The 15,006-nt window shown below is 43.3% G+C and overlaps 1 protein-coding gene across 3 annotated transcripts in view; it reads right to left on the bottom strand.

The window, feature by feature from the left end:
- LOC119170552 (cell adhesion molecule Dscam1-like) overlaps positions 1 to 15,006 on the bottom strand; it is a 178,429-nt gene that overhangs the window by 94,517 nt on the left and 68,906 nt on the right. For all 3 annotated transcript variants that reach the window (XM_075887134.1, XM_075887135.1, XM_075887136.1), the window contains exon 3: positions 3,664 to 4,002. In XM_075887134.1, coding sequence (XP_075743249.1) covers positions 3,664 to 4,002 — 339 coding nt within the window. The remainder of the gene's footprint in view (positions 1 to 3,663; positions 4,003 to 15,006) is intronic.

Below are 15,006 nucleotides of genomic sequence, written 5' to 3'. Positions count from 1 at the left end.
CCATGGTTGACTGCATCACTGCGGCAATAGAACCGTTGCATTTTTTCAGTGTAAACTTTTTTAAAAGGGCGCCACTGAAAAGCCATATTTACCAATAACTTTCACTGGGCAGATTATTAGCTTGAAGCTGGAAATATACAATGATTGTCATGTTTCTACGTAATCTTCCCTCCTAATAATGCACTTGGCACAACAGTCAACGAATTTACGCATTTTTTTGCGTAAAAATACGTAAATACGTACGTTTTTTTTTACGAATAAAGAGTCATTGGTTGGTCATGAAGCAACTTTTCAACCGTATTTAATACGACCTAATTCTACGACGCAAATCAGTTTTGACTGGCTCAACAAGTAAAAATTACATGAAGCTAACTCAGAGACGTAAGGAAAGTGCTCCAACAACCATTGTTTTGATGATTTCAATAGTGTGACTCGTAGTGTTCGGCTGTGCAATGTCATGCAACAACAAAACTTTTTTCGACAACAAACTTGGCCATTTGTGGCAAATTTCTTGTTGCGTTTATTGAGAATCGCGTGTTCTCGATCCCCCAAAACACAGTCTTACGTGACAGCGCACTTCTCCCATATTACCAGAATAGTCTGTGATGAACGTCTCAAACAGTAGCCCCCTCTGACTCCAGTGAACGAATCACTGGTCATTGTTCTTCTTTGCTGCAAACTTCTAATCGGGCCGCCAGGATATATCACCCACAGAAGGGAGACAAATTGAGGAATGAACGTCAACCTTTCTGAGTATTACTACAGTAGAAAACAATAAAGTATGCAGAGATAGGAGATAAACTGCGCAGTGTAAAAATAGTTCCGACAATTTCTGACTTGCCCTTGTAAAACTAACACATCAAGGATGACAAGACCGCTTAGCAAAACAGAAGTCCATCAGTGTGAATGTCAGCAAGCACGTCTGGGGCCCTTTGAATTTTTTCTCTGGAGCGTTTCCCTTATAGTATATTTAGAAGTACTGCTTTTCATATTTAAGTCCACTATTATGAGCTTAGCATTCAATACTGAGGCAATTATGCTTAAATAAACATTATTTTACCCGCTGAGGCTGGCCGCTTATTAGCAATGACTATTACTTATGCATTTGTATTTTTTTTTTGCTTTCAGGTATTATGACGGCATAAATCATAGGCTTTTCTCCAAAGAAGTACCTTTCTGTCACGTTCAATGTATGCCGTCTCATTTTTTTAAATGCGAAGCAGCTCTTTAACTCAGGTGTGTAACGCCGTACTTACGTGCGTCCATACGAACGCGCCGCAACGCATTCCCCTCGCCGCAGGTGGTGTTGGATTCGTGCCAAGTAGGTCCCGCCGAAGTTGCGCGTTGACGTCAGTTCCCCTCACATGGTTTCCTCTAAGGTGCACGCTGACGTCACCCTCCCCCTCACTCGCAGCACGCTCCTCGCAGCGCTCACAGCTGCCACTTCAACGTCGCGTGTTTGCAAGTACCTTTCAGCGTGAACTTCACCAATCACAATGCAGCGGTAATTGAGGCTAGACGTGCCCCTGTTCGCTCCAGCGTCCGTGTCTAGATTGTGGAGAAACTACGCCTACGAAGTCTTGCCAAACGCTTTAATGAAACTTGCAGGAAACCCAAACCGCCTCCTGTGTCTTAGCGTTTCAAACAAAATTAACTCGAGTAAATGCCACATCTTGCTTTGCTTCAAGTCGTTCTTTCAGCACCAGCATCGACTCCCGTTTCAACCGGGTCAACGCCGTGCTCACCACTCCTGCTTCGAATCCTATCATGGTTCCTTTGAGAGCGTTGGTCCATAACATTATTCATTTTCTGTTGCCTCTGAAGCTGCAGATGCAAGCTTTGTTAATCAGAGAAAGCATTGCCTTCTGACTCGTGTTCGAAGCTCTTTACCAGGAGAGAGAGAGAAAATAAAGAGGAAGGCGGTGAGGTTAACCAGGCCTGATCATCGGGAGGCAACCTTGCGCTGGGGAAGGGGGAGAGGGGAAGGAAAGTTATAGAAGAGGAGGAAAAAGTCACTGACTGGGCCATTTAAGAATAAAGCAATAAAAACGATCGTGGACTAGTATTCGGAACGGTGAGTGCGGCAGTGTGGGCGTTGTCTACGAACGTGACTGCTTCCACTCAGCTGGAACAGAACAGACTCCACTGCATTGAGGTGCAGTATAAATGGCACCCCTAAGCCAAAAGAAACGTTTCCGCTTTACGTGTGTCCTCGCCTGCAGCCAACACCTGACATTTTATATAGACTTGCTTTTTCATCAAGGTTTATGGTCTTTGAGGAGAAAAAGTTCTGGCACTTACAGTTTTTTTTACTTCGGTATTGTGACTTTTTTCGATGAACGATATCTCCCATGTGCTTATATTTAGGACAGTGGTTAGGGTAATTAGGCTAACAGCGCAGGACGCTTCGTGCTGCTCTCAACTCAACGTTTTGTTCCTTAAATAACAGTTTGAATCACATATGAAGTTGTTTCTCTTAGCAAGCTGCAGTGGTGTTGCAACTACTTCAGTTGTGTCTCGGTTCGCAATTTTCATTTGCGATGAGCGTTGAACTTGAAAAGTAACATTCCTGTTAAAATGTAGCCATGCTATCTAATGATGTCATTATGCCAAAAGCTGATTAAGTCAGCACTTATTTGAACACTTTTCGTGGGTTTTCAACGCCTTCTTCATCATCATGTTTCACATAAGGTCCAAATGTAAAACTTCATCCGGCGCATCGTATGTTCTGCCCTTGAGTAATAGAAAGCACGTAAACACTGGTGACATACGCGGCTTAAGCAGAGATGAAACGTGCCGGCCACCATCACCTCACGAAGGGAACATGTGACAAAAGCACCCTAGCTCGGGACCTGCCGTCGATGCCTCCTGAAGCCCAGAGGAAACGCCCCGCACGACCATTGTCGAGTGAAGGAGCAGCCGCACCAGCACTGGGGAGAGGAGGGCGCGACTGGTTCTTCCCAGGAGAAACTGCGACCTTTTTTCCAAATTGTAAGGTCACGTGCACTGGTACGCGCGCTATCTCGACAGACATCAGGAGCCGGCTCGTGCGCGCCATGTTCTCCTTTATTACTTCGCGTGAAGACGGCGCACAACACGAAAACAGCTTCTCGCCTGGGCGCGGCCACATTCTCTTACACCAGCATTGTGTAGAGTTACGCGAGATGAAATCCCAAACCTTAGCTGCTAGCCTCAGATCACATACAATTCTCATGTGTTGCTATCGCATTGACTTATCCACCTTGCAGCAAAACTACGATTTAATTTTGAACGTTGTTTTTCAAACGTAGACGTATGTGGATGTTCTCAAAGAAGTCCTGAATTCCGCTTAGGGTATAAATACGCTTGTCATTACACAGAGGGGCTACACTGATACAACCGAAGAAAGTTGAAGAAGCCAGAGAACCGGGCAGGTCGGTCGGTGTCGGCTTAGTTGTGAATACCTGGCTACCTTACTTGAAATATGTAAATATGAAATAATATTTCAGTTTGTGCAGCGTCTATACTTGCTTTCGTTCTTGTATTTCAGTGCACTATCATCATCCCAAAGTTATGACTATGATACTTATTGCACTAAAATCAGACGAAGCTAATGCATCATATACGTGAAAACTGGGAAGTTGTGCGGCTGGGGGAGGAATAATAAGCGGCGTTTCCACTCACCGGCTTTGACATGGACGCTTCGGCTGAACACAGAACCGAGCGTGTTTGAGGCCCTGCATCGGTATCGGGACGCGTGAACCTCCTGGCGGTAGTCCTCTCCACGGAAAGGGAAGAATTCCAGCGTGCCATCTGGTCTTCCACGGCGCAGACCAGGAATATGGTCGATAGGCGAGCCACTCTCGTTAGTCCAGCTGATAACGGGTCGGGGTTGACCGGAGGCAGAACAGGAAACCAGAGCCCCGGTCATGTTGGAAAATACAACCTGCACTGGTGGCTCATGAAGGAACGCCGGTGCAGCCATACCACCAGACGTGGGTGGTGGGAGATCGGCTCGCGCACCTGCAAATGGAAATAAAAAAAAACATTACTGAATGTATATTTAGACGCAAGCTGTGGTATAGTACATGTTTGATTGCGTCGTCTTTTCCAATTTTATTAGTATTCAACTATATATTATTTTATTTGAACTTTATAGTTCTCTAATTGGTCATCTTGGTCAATTGCAATTGTGTGTCGATCTTTCTTTTCTGATGTTTATTTTTTACTTGCCTTGTCTGTTTTGCTGTTTTAATAACACCATTATTCAGCGGGCAGAAAGTCCCATTTTTCCTGTTGCAGGCATATATTCCGCGAAGCAAACTGTATAATGATTATGTCTCAAGAACGAAATGAACCTTAGGTTACTTCATATGTTAGGATGTAACACTGATACTGAAAAGGCAAACAACTTATCGACGGAAAGAGATCAGCTCGGTATAAGAAAACCGGGAGATTTTACGTTTGTATTATGTCTCGCTCAGTCAGAAGCCGAGGTAAAACGTGTTTCAATAGCGCCATCTGCAAAAGGGATACATGTCGAGTTAGCAGTAGTTAGAAAATGTTAATTTCAGTGATGTCAATTACATGTGTATAGTTAAAATTGACGTTTTGAAATGGCAAAATATATTAGAGAACATTCACCAGGCTTTCGTTCTTTAACATGCGCTGTTTTCTTTTATAACAAATGCCAAGGAACATATTCGTACATATTTGCTCAAAATAACCGCTCTGTCAAATCGACAATCTTATAAAATTATCTGATAACTATTGGTTTTGAAAAATTCTGAATTCAGTTTCGCATTTGCATCGACATACCTACAAAAGAAACCAAGTTGCACATTACAATCATACAGCCGCAGTCCTCATGGTCAGAACTCTGCAAACTGATGAAAAACAACACTGCGCGTAGCACTAAAACGACAAGGCTACAACTGTTCTTCCATTTCAGGTAAAAGGAAAAGTATTAGTACAGGGAAACCGTGTGAGTAATAGAGTGGACAAGCGCCTATGACTGACAGCTAGAGATGGATATTATATAAAATGTGGTCATGTATACACTGACATTAGATTAGTAAGGTGTGCGTGTAAGTAGTTTATGACTGTGTGAACTGCGCGAAGAAAACTGTGTATTGGCATGATATTTGAACTGGTTTCAGTGTGCTATTATGTTTTTTCTTTTCCGTAATTTTAATTTTGGGTACCGTTCTGTATTATTATTTATTTTTCGCTGCAGAACTTTGTGATATGGAGTAGCCGAGGCAATAGGCACCTCAACCTCACCACAGCAAAACAGTTAAAACAGAACGGAACAGAACAGAGGAAATTTGGAAATCCCTCTAATTTGTGTAGAATAAAGTGTACGTAGAAAATCAGTCTTTCCTAAAATTCCCCAATTACGTGCTTGCTGTGCCATTGAATGCTCATAAATCATAACTGTATGCTTATTTGTATATACATTTTTTGATCTCGTAGTATTGACAAAATAGGCGTAACGTGACTCTGTAAATAAACTCACTGAGAAAATTTTTTCCATCTTAATTTCTTTATTTTTTCGTCACAGAAGAGCAGCACATGCCCAGTTAAAAATTTGCCGAGACGGTGTTTTAGGTCAGTGTTTGGTTTTCCATACTGCTCGACCCGACAAGAAGCGCAGTGCAAAACACGTTATTTGAGGCACGCCCTTTCTAAGTACTACAGAAAATGGTTAGGGAGGCTGAAATAAATCACATGTTACGTAAAGCAAGATTGCTGATTTCTGATTTCAGTAAAATAGCAGTTTCCTTATTTTCAGCACGCTGTCAGACGCTGAGTAATCACCACAATAAAAAAAAACACATGTCATTGGACGTGATCACCATCATTATGCTAACCCTGCAGCCTAATAATAGTCTAACTGCATTAAAACGTTTGAAGTTAACAGCTCTATAAGATTGTTCACAAACTTTTGATGATAAATAACTGCTTATCTCTCACACTAATCTTCTCAAAATTTAAAATAGAAGACAAACACGAGCACCTGTTCTCGAACACTGTCTCACCGAACTAATTCCGGATGAATCCTGGAGCTCCTACAGAAAATGGGTATTGTTCGTGTGGTCCTTGCAGTTTCGCAGGAAAGGAAATGAGTTACTTCGAAAATTAGTCGTGCTTTTGCGTGTCTCCGACCCTCCGCACTCCCGCAACTATCGAGCGCAACTGCAGTCGACGACGACAGAAACAGGGGCGGGGGGGGGGGGGGGAATTGCAAGTAGGTTAATCAGCTCCGGCCCCACAGTGATATTTCACGGCTTCGTAATGAACGTCGAACACGCCAAAGGTATCGCATGGAAATTAGAAAGGTAGTTTGGGTACCTTAAACACGCTTTAGAAAAATGAGGCTCTAGAAAATGAAGGAAGCGAAGATATGTATACAGAACAATACGCACGTGGAAACTGTGAAAATATTACAAATGATTGCATGAGTGGAGTTAGCTTTTCCTGTTGTAATTATTAGGCCTGGAAGAGAAATGTGTGTGTCTCAACATGACCATTATTAGCCCTGGCTGAGCATTATTCATCTCACGGAGCTATGATATCCGAAATTTTCAATTTCCTTTTACATAACCCCATATTTACGATATCAAGAATAAACAGTTATCCCTGGTTTATTTCCATTCCTCGTTAGTTTTTAGTTCCATTGGGAAGTGTAAACCGACATCCACATAGGTGTGACACAAGGCTTGGTCAGATGGGTATGACAAAGAATTAGTAAAAGTGGTACGAATAGAAAGAGGTCAAAATGTTAATTAAGAAAAAAAATAAATAAAACTTGAGGGTTAAAGTAAAATACCCCCAGTGTTACTTTGATTGTGATAGGAATTATATGCAAACTCTTCGCTGGATCTCACCACCAGCGTCGGCGTCGATGTCATGCACCGTATATCGGTCTATGTATACGTATCTAAATATGTAAAAACGCAATAAAGAAAAAAAAAACCTAGAAAAAAGACTTCGGCACGCGGAATCGAACATGGAACCTCCACGTCGTGAATGTGAGGTGTTAACTACTGAGCCACAGAGGGATACCTCCATGGACGTTCAAACGGCAAGAAATTTATATCTACCACTTACCGCTGTAGGCGGACATCTCGGGGGGGGGGGGGGGGGGGAGAAGATATCGTGTTTTCAGCATTATCAGCAAGATGGCGCGATGAGCGTGCCGCGGCGAAGAGGAGGGGAATGTACCATCTCTCGCGCGCCCTTATCCCCCTGTGGGGAGGATCATACGTCTTAGCTGGCTTGCATTGGAACTACTTTGTTGTAGTTGAGGGGCGCACAAAGGTCCCTGCAATCGTTGCACAGCCTCCGTTTGCGAAAAGGGCGTGCTTTTGAGATACGGCGAAGTAAAAACTGAGACGCTTATTCGTGTTCATCTGTACATGTGATTACGTTCCGTGCGTCATTTGTGCGTGAGAAACGCGGGGCACGTTCCGATATGCTTGCCATTCTGCGCGTGACCTCAAAATTTGTTGCTATCACGTTCATCGCTTCGCCTTTGCGGTAAAGCTGTGACTTTTTTTTTAGGCACAGTGAATTTTGCCAACTTAATAGGTGGACCTGACCTTAGAGTCGTAATGAGTCTCTGGGCTTGAAACGGAGCACCACAAAAAATTGTTAATTTATGCTATCATTTTTCTACGACGATTCTTGTTCGTTACCGAGAGCCAGACTAACGAACGAACTCCTGCCTCATTGAGTCTACATACAAAGGTTCGCGCATTTATAGGCACAGCAATAATTGCAAAGATTTCTTCACATAAGAATAAGGTTCCCATTCTGAAAGTGGACAGATGTAGATTCAAGTAAATCCATCTAACTGTTTCGCGGTACGGTGCTTAGAATGATCGATTGATGATCATATACGCGCTTAAGACTCCCTCACACCCAAGTGTTTGTCTATCCAAAACTGAAAGTGTACAAGCAGTAACAAAATCCGTGTTACTCGTTTCTATTTCTGAGTTGGATTAGTACACGCAACCTGAATATTACAGCGCTGTTTTTTTAAAGATTTTCAGTGCCCCGTTATTATTTTCAGTTTCGTTAGGACCTCTAAAAATAGCACAGCTTATGTGAGAAATTATATTGAATAATGACATCGTTGAAACAGGCGCAACAAGTACACCACTGGTCCCTGGAGAACCACGCATTAATAAGATACCGTACACTAAAGTGAGAGCGGTGAAAAAATGCGGGAAACAGAGTAAATAAGCGACTTGCTTTTACCCACGAAATCTCATCACGTGTTTCTGCTCTAATGGAGGCTACACTTTTGTAAATGTGACTCAGTTTTTAACGGCGAATAGAGGTCTTCTCAGCGGAATGGTGAATAGAAGTACATTGGGTATTTCGCAACTTACGGCAGTCATGGCGAGCATTTTGATGTCGTGAAATTCAATCTAGACACTCCCGTAGCCCCATGATTCGCAATACAAATTTAGGTTGGAATGCATCTAACTAGTGAAAAGCAAGTTCTAGCGGATTGAAATTCTGCTACTTATAAATGGCGTTTGCTTTACGATGTTAGATACATGACACATTTGGCACACAAGCATCTAGTTTTCATATCAGGACATCTATAAGAGCTGTGTTTCATCTTCAAGTATTTCTGACGTTTCTTCTTCTAAACGTGTTGCCGTTTTTACTGGTTTCAAGAACTGATTGATCAACCAAGCTAAATAAGTAGGAATACAGCAGGAAAGAAATGATTTGGCGTGTCTAAAAATAAAGAAGGCTACTTGTACTTTCGAGATATAAAAACATGCACTCTGTCATTACATTTACCTGTTTAGAGGGCAAAATTTGTGAATCGAGCATTTGCGTACATTTTCCTACAGTGCCTACGTGTTGCCACATGCTCAACATCTCTCGCAAGGTTTCTAAGTCACAAGATCGTCTCTATTTTTCTCGCCTCACTGCATTATGATAATTCCTGTTTCTGACATCCTAATTTATCCCAGCCACTGCACTTTGAAGCTCACAAAATGAACAAAATATATGGAGGCGCTTGCAAGGATTACTCACTTAAAGAAAGCGCTAGTTTCATTATGCCACAACCACTTCCACATGTCCCGTGATGCTGCTACAATTCCCATTCTCCGGGAACATGCCGGCATCAAAATAGGACCTTAATAATTCGCCTGCCATCGGACATATTGATAAGGCAGCATGTAAAACGCATACATTAGCTGTTCTCTCTGTAAGCCCATTCTTTTTCAAGATCAGGCCCTCATTACCTCAACGTGTATTCAACCTCTTTTTTATTTCAATGTGGTTCTTTGTTCTTTTAAGAGCATAGCGTGCCGTTGAGCAGCAGCAAAATTAACGCGTTCCACACATTTTGCGCATTTGCTCCTCAATGACTTTGATGAATCCTCCTCTATAGCCTTCAGCGATGAGAGTGCAACCCAACCACTGCTTGCGTACAAGTCAAACGTCCTTTGGGACTTTATGCTTTACCTTGCGAGTGGTTAGTGCCCTTTGAGCACTCTTTCCCGCCTTCTTCCTAATTACAGTTTAAGAGAAGTCACTTTTGTCTCTTGAGGCAGCAAATGCTTCCTGACGTGCAGCTCAGTAATGAGCTTGCGTAATTTTCATGTGATTGCAAAACTAAAAAGCGAATGTGTTACCGATGTTCTTTCTTCCCCATTGTAATAAGATGCATGGTGCCTTTCATTTGTGCAGCTTTTCCCCCTCTTGATTAGCGTTCATTGAAATGAGGCTGACAAAACTATCTGTGTGTGTAACTGCACGAAATGGTTAGAAGTCTGCGTGCCTCGGAAGAAAACACAAATGCGGGAGAAAAAGGACGCTACGTATGTCTCGAATTCGCTTAGCTTGTCAACATCAGCGAATGCAATTCACTAAAGCAATACTCTTTAAAGACGCGCCAATGCTCAAGGTGTTGCGAGAGAACGCCTATTATGAGCTACACATTCCAAAGTTTCAAATCTTTTTAGTTCTTAAAGTGCGTAGTTTCAGCTGTTGTCGACAATACGGAGAGCTAATTACTGTATGATCATTTTCCCAGAGGCCTTTAGAAGAGTAACTTCATATATGAAACTACCTTCACCAGGTTATAAGCACTCTAACTTAATAGTGGTTACGGCAGTCATGGCGAGAATACCTGGATTTGATCAGACCACAATCTGAAGACATGAAAACTAGAAAGCCAGATCGATCTGAGCTCTTCCGGTATTCGTCAGCTAGATCTTTATATTTGAAAGAAGTACGTGCTTATCCTTTAGTAATCATATTTTTCTAGCCAGTACCAATATGTTCCATAAGTATGCGGTAAGACAGCTTTCATTGAGTCGTGCACCGACAATTGGAGAAACAGCATGCTTAGTTATGCTTAGACAATTCGGTGCCCTTTTCTGAGCAGTCTTGAGGGTGCACAAGCGCTAGCGACTTGCCAGACAAGGCCTTCCTCTTTCGCGGAGTGTAATGAAAACAGCGGCCACCTGTTGCTTATCACGTCTTCGCCTTGCGACCTACACGAAATATGCGCCACAAAACATTTTGCCTGAGCAATGATTATGAGTTAGCAAGAATGTGCAATCGGCTAAAATATTTAACAAAAACCAGTTGATTGATTGTTTTTCTTCTCCGAAAATATAACATTGCAAATTTGTTTGTGAGCAAAGCCTCCGCAAAGTCACATTCGCAGTTTAACGTAACTTTCGCTTAGCAGTTAGCAGTCTTTCTGACGTTACCAATTGTTCGCGAGTAATTTGTTCGTTAACAAAGGTTGCCGCAATAATTCGCAAAAAATTAAACAATATTACACGTCACTGACGAGCCAAAAAGTTACTGGTAACATTACTATTGGTAGCGAATCAGCCAACGATGCAGCTAGCTTTAACTATGAACGTATATACTCGAGTGATTCTGATTCCTCAATCAAGTAAAAATGCGGGAAGACATCTTTAATTGCTTGCTTTGAATCGTACACGTGTATTTCGGTAGTCTCGCCCCGCCGCGATGGTCTAGTGGCTAAGGTACTCGGCTGCTGACCCACAGGTCACGGGATCGAGTCCCCGCTGCGGCGGCTGCATTTTCAATGGAGGCGAAAATGCTCTAGGCCCGTGTACTCAGACTTGGGTGCACGTTAAAGAACCCCGGGTGGTCAAAATTTCCGGTGCCCTCGAATACGGCGTCTCTCATAATCAAATAGTGGTTTTGGAACGTTAAACCTCACATATCAATCAATTTCGGTAGTCTTGTAGGTTGCAAACGTGTCCCCTACAGTGCGTTGATCATTCGTTCAAGATGGTACAGCCCTCGCACAGTTTGCACTCATGTGTGACGTTATTAGATAACCACTGAATAAGGTTTGTTCACAAAGGGGAACTCGTTTCCCATCGGCATAAAGGGCCCCTCTACGTGCGACTCCTGGTGAATTGACGAGACATTAGAGCAGGTCTTCTGCAGCTTCAGTGAGTATACATCACCCAGCAATACACCTATGGGTTTTTTCTCGACCGAATGCACATGGGGCCACTTCCTAGTGCCAAGAAGCGTGGACCGTGCTTATGTGCTTAGATCTTGTAACGAAGACGTTACTGAAGAATTAAATCTCTATAGGCCTCTGCCACCGTCCGTATATTTAATATGATCCATGATATACGCGTCATTCTTTATACCTCTGTTGTATTTATTCCCTCCTTACGTCCTCTGGGTATTCATGTTTTTTATGTGCACAGATTATAATAATAATAATAATAATAATAATAATAATAATAATAATAATAATAATAATAATAATAATAATAATAATAATAATAATATTGGTTTATCCCTCTTTTCGCCCATTATTCGTTCACCTAATACAGGGTAGCGAACCGAGCTTGCGTGTTCCATATTTGGCGTCTTTCGTAACTTATCTCTATCTATTCATAATCAAAGGCGCACCGACTGTATAGAAATATGTTGGCGTGAAAACTCACTGCTGGGAGATATCAAAGAAAGGGGGCTGCAAGATCAACATATCAAGATTCTTGCCCCAGGATATAATCACTAAAAAAGAGGCGCCTGCATAAACAGAGAACAACATTTTTTGTCAAGCAGGCGAGAACGTAACATTCTTATATTCTATTTCGAATGTGACTTTTCAGCAGCTTGCGAGTGTCAGGTTAGCCGTGTCGAGTTGAAACAATTTATTCATTTAAAATATGCAGGGCTACACAGTTCAAGCAAATCTGTCGAGTAAACTGCTTTTACTCTCTTTGAGAAAACCCTATCGGAAAAAAACGAATGGTGGGCATGGTGGAAACCACCACCCATCATTATAGTGGATTAATGTAGTGGGTGAATGGTGGGAAACACCCACCATGGCGCATGGTGGGTATGGTGGGTGCTGCAGTGCCGGCAACACTTGAGCGCAAAATGACGTCAGAATCACCGTGACGAGCTGCCACTAAAAATAAAAAAGAATTCTATAAAAACGGTATAAAAAACACCCGTCCCATAAAAAAAAAAAACAAAGGCGCCACGGAGGATCGAACGTGCAACCTGCGGATTCCCATTCGAAGACGCTAACCACTGCGCCACGCCAACATGACGGTGGTTGCTTGTTAAATACTTAGTTGGCGTACAAACTTAAGGTTCAACTCAAGTTATGTTTGTCGTCTACACAACATAGACAAGATCTACACCTGCTACTAAAAATTGCACATTTATTAAACACAAGCAACTGCGCCCTGTAACGATTGCCACTATGTTATTGGCACTAGTGCTATTTTTTTTTTACAATTCACAACCTAAAGGAAAAAAAAAAACCAAGTGGACTGGGGAGCAGCAACAGTTTACCGGCGGGGTCTGCCAAGTTTAATATCCGTTTCGCGCTCGTTCTAAAGGCCGACATCTGCTCACGCTTTATGACGCTTCTAGGCTCATTTCATAGATACGCCCGCCTAATTTATTTGAGTGAGTATTGGGATGATTTTCGCGCAATGTAGAGGGCGGTCGCGCCAGCGCAATGCTGTTGCTCTTTCGCTAAAGCAACAACTACATAACGGCTTGGCCAAAACGAATTCAGTGTACCGGAAACATTACGCTATCATAATGGTTCACCAAGCACACGAATTGCCACGTCTGAGTTCTCGTACAAAAGCTAGAGAAGTGCCGGTGAGTGCGACCGGCGGCTGTCGGTGAGAAGACACTAAATTACGTTCTCTGGGAGTGCTTTATTCGCGTCGCATCGATGTTTGTTGCTTCTTGAGCGGACACCATACACAATGAAAAATGCTTCATTTAGGTTTATTGATGCCATATGGCTGCGCTGTATTGTCATACTTAATCGTCGTAATCATGTATTCTGAAACCCGGAAGCACGGATAACACAATTGTACGGGCTCGGTCAGTAGGCCTAACCTTTGGTGGAAATCATGGTGGTAGAACATGTAGTGTACAGATCCCAGCTTGGTACACTATATAATTTGCCCGCCATTATAAGCCCACCCATCATCTGCTTGCTGCTTCCCAGCATTATCGCGATGGTGGGCAGAGCTTCTCAGCTTGGTACACCATGTGGCCCACCATAACAAGCAGCACCCACCATCTGCTTAGGGCTTCCCAGCATTATCGCAATGGTGGGCAGAGTGTCCCATTATTGCCCACTATCTAGCCTCTGCTTTCCACCATCATTTCCACTTTACCCATCATCTGTACACCATACCACCCAGTATGTCCCGGCATAACCACCATATTTTCCACTACGTCCCACCATAGCCATCATAATTTCCACCATGCCCACTATTATTTCCACCATGCCCACTATTATTTCCACTACGCCCACCATGTTTTCCAGTATCCACCATGGCAATTTTTCCAATAGGGAAGTATATAGCCCATTAGTTTGCGGATACAGAAATTTGTTTCATTTACCCCCCTTGATTGACTGATATGTAGGGTTTAACGTCCCAAAACCACCATATGATTATGAGAGATGCCGTAGTGGAGGGCTCCGGAAATTTCGACCACCTGGGGTTCTCTAACATGCACCCAAGTCTGCCCAAGTCTGAGCACGCGAGCCTACAACATTTCCGCCTCCATCGGAAATGCAGCCGCCGCAGCCGGGATTCGAATAATGTTTCCCCCTTGAGGAATGGGTGATTATTGCGCTCCAGAACTGCGGCAGTCTGTTACCTAGGCTCCTGAGTGGAGCTGCACCACGTTTGACGCCCAGCTGCACGTTGTTCCCGCTTGCGAATACACAGGCATACGAGCACTTTTTTATTCAGCGTGAAAAGAATTCCGCCAAAGTTGTCCCCTTTATCCCTTTGTCTGCAGCGTGGCCACACGTAGTCAACGTGCGGCCACGCTGCAGACACGTCGGCGCGAGTTCGTCCAGGAGAACTGCCTTGGAAATTATCTGGAGTGCTGAACTCAAGCAATTGTTTTTGCGTTGAGCGGCTTCAGCGTCATCGTAACCGGCAGAAAGATCGCGGATCACAGAGGATGTCGGAAGACGGCGATAGTTGGGAGGGCGCAAGAAGGATGGAACCAGTTGGTCACACGACGTGTTGAGACTGGATAAAGCACACAGAGAAACACGAACACAAGAAGGGAAAAAAACGCTAAAATCGCGGGTGCCTACTCTGAGCAACGGTTGATTCAGTCTAGACGTGACTCAATACATACAAGCCTAATTACACATGCTGTTGCGAGATGACACAATCTGTTGTTGCCCGCTGCAGCGCAACAGTAGTGGGCACCATCATGCGGCTGCCGATGACATAGTCACTAAGGTATATGGGGAGGGCATCCACCAATACGCGTATAGGTGGAAATGAAGCGTTACGTGAAGGGACGTTTATCCGCATTGGTGGTTGCGGAGTGCACCTACGCATTGCCTTCTGTGGTCTCCCAGTTAGCTACGCAGACGCGGCTTCATTTATCAAACAATAAAAAAACAATAAAAGGCTGCGTTCACAATTTCCTATAGGTAGCATCGTGATTATTGTATTAGAAAACGGACGAAGAAGA

Source organism: Rhipicephalus microplus, chromosome 2 (genome assembly GCF_043290135.1).
Source record: "Rhipicephalus microplus isolate Deutch F79 chromosome 2, USDA_Rmic, whole genome shotgun sequence".
Taxonomy (NCBI): domain Eukaryota; kingdom Metazoa; phylum Arthropoda; class Arachnida; order Ixodida; family Ixodidae; genus Rhipicephalus; species Rhipicephalus microplus.
The sequence above is the reverse complement of the archived record's forward strand: the minus strand, read 5'-3'. Positions and strand labels throughout refer to the sequence as shown.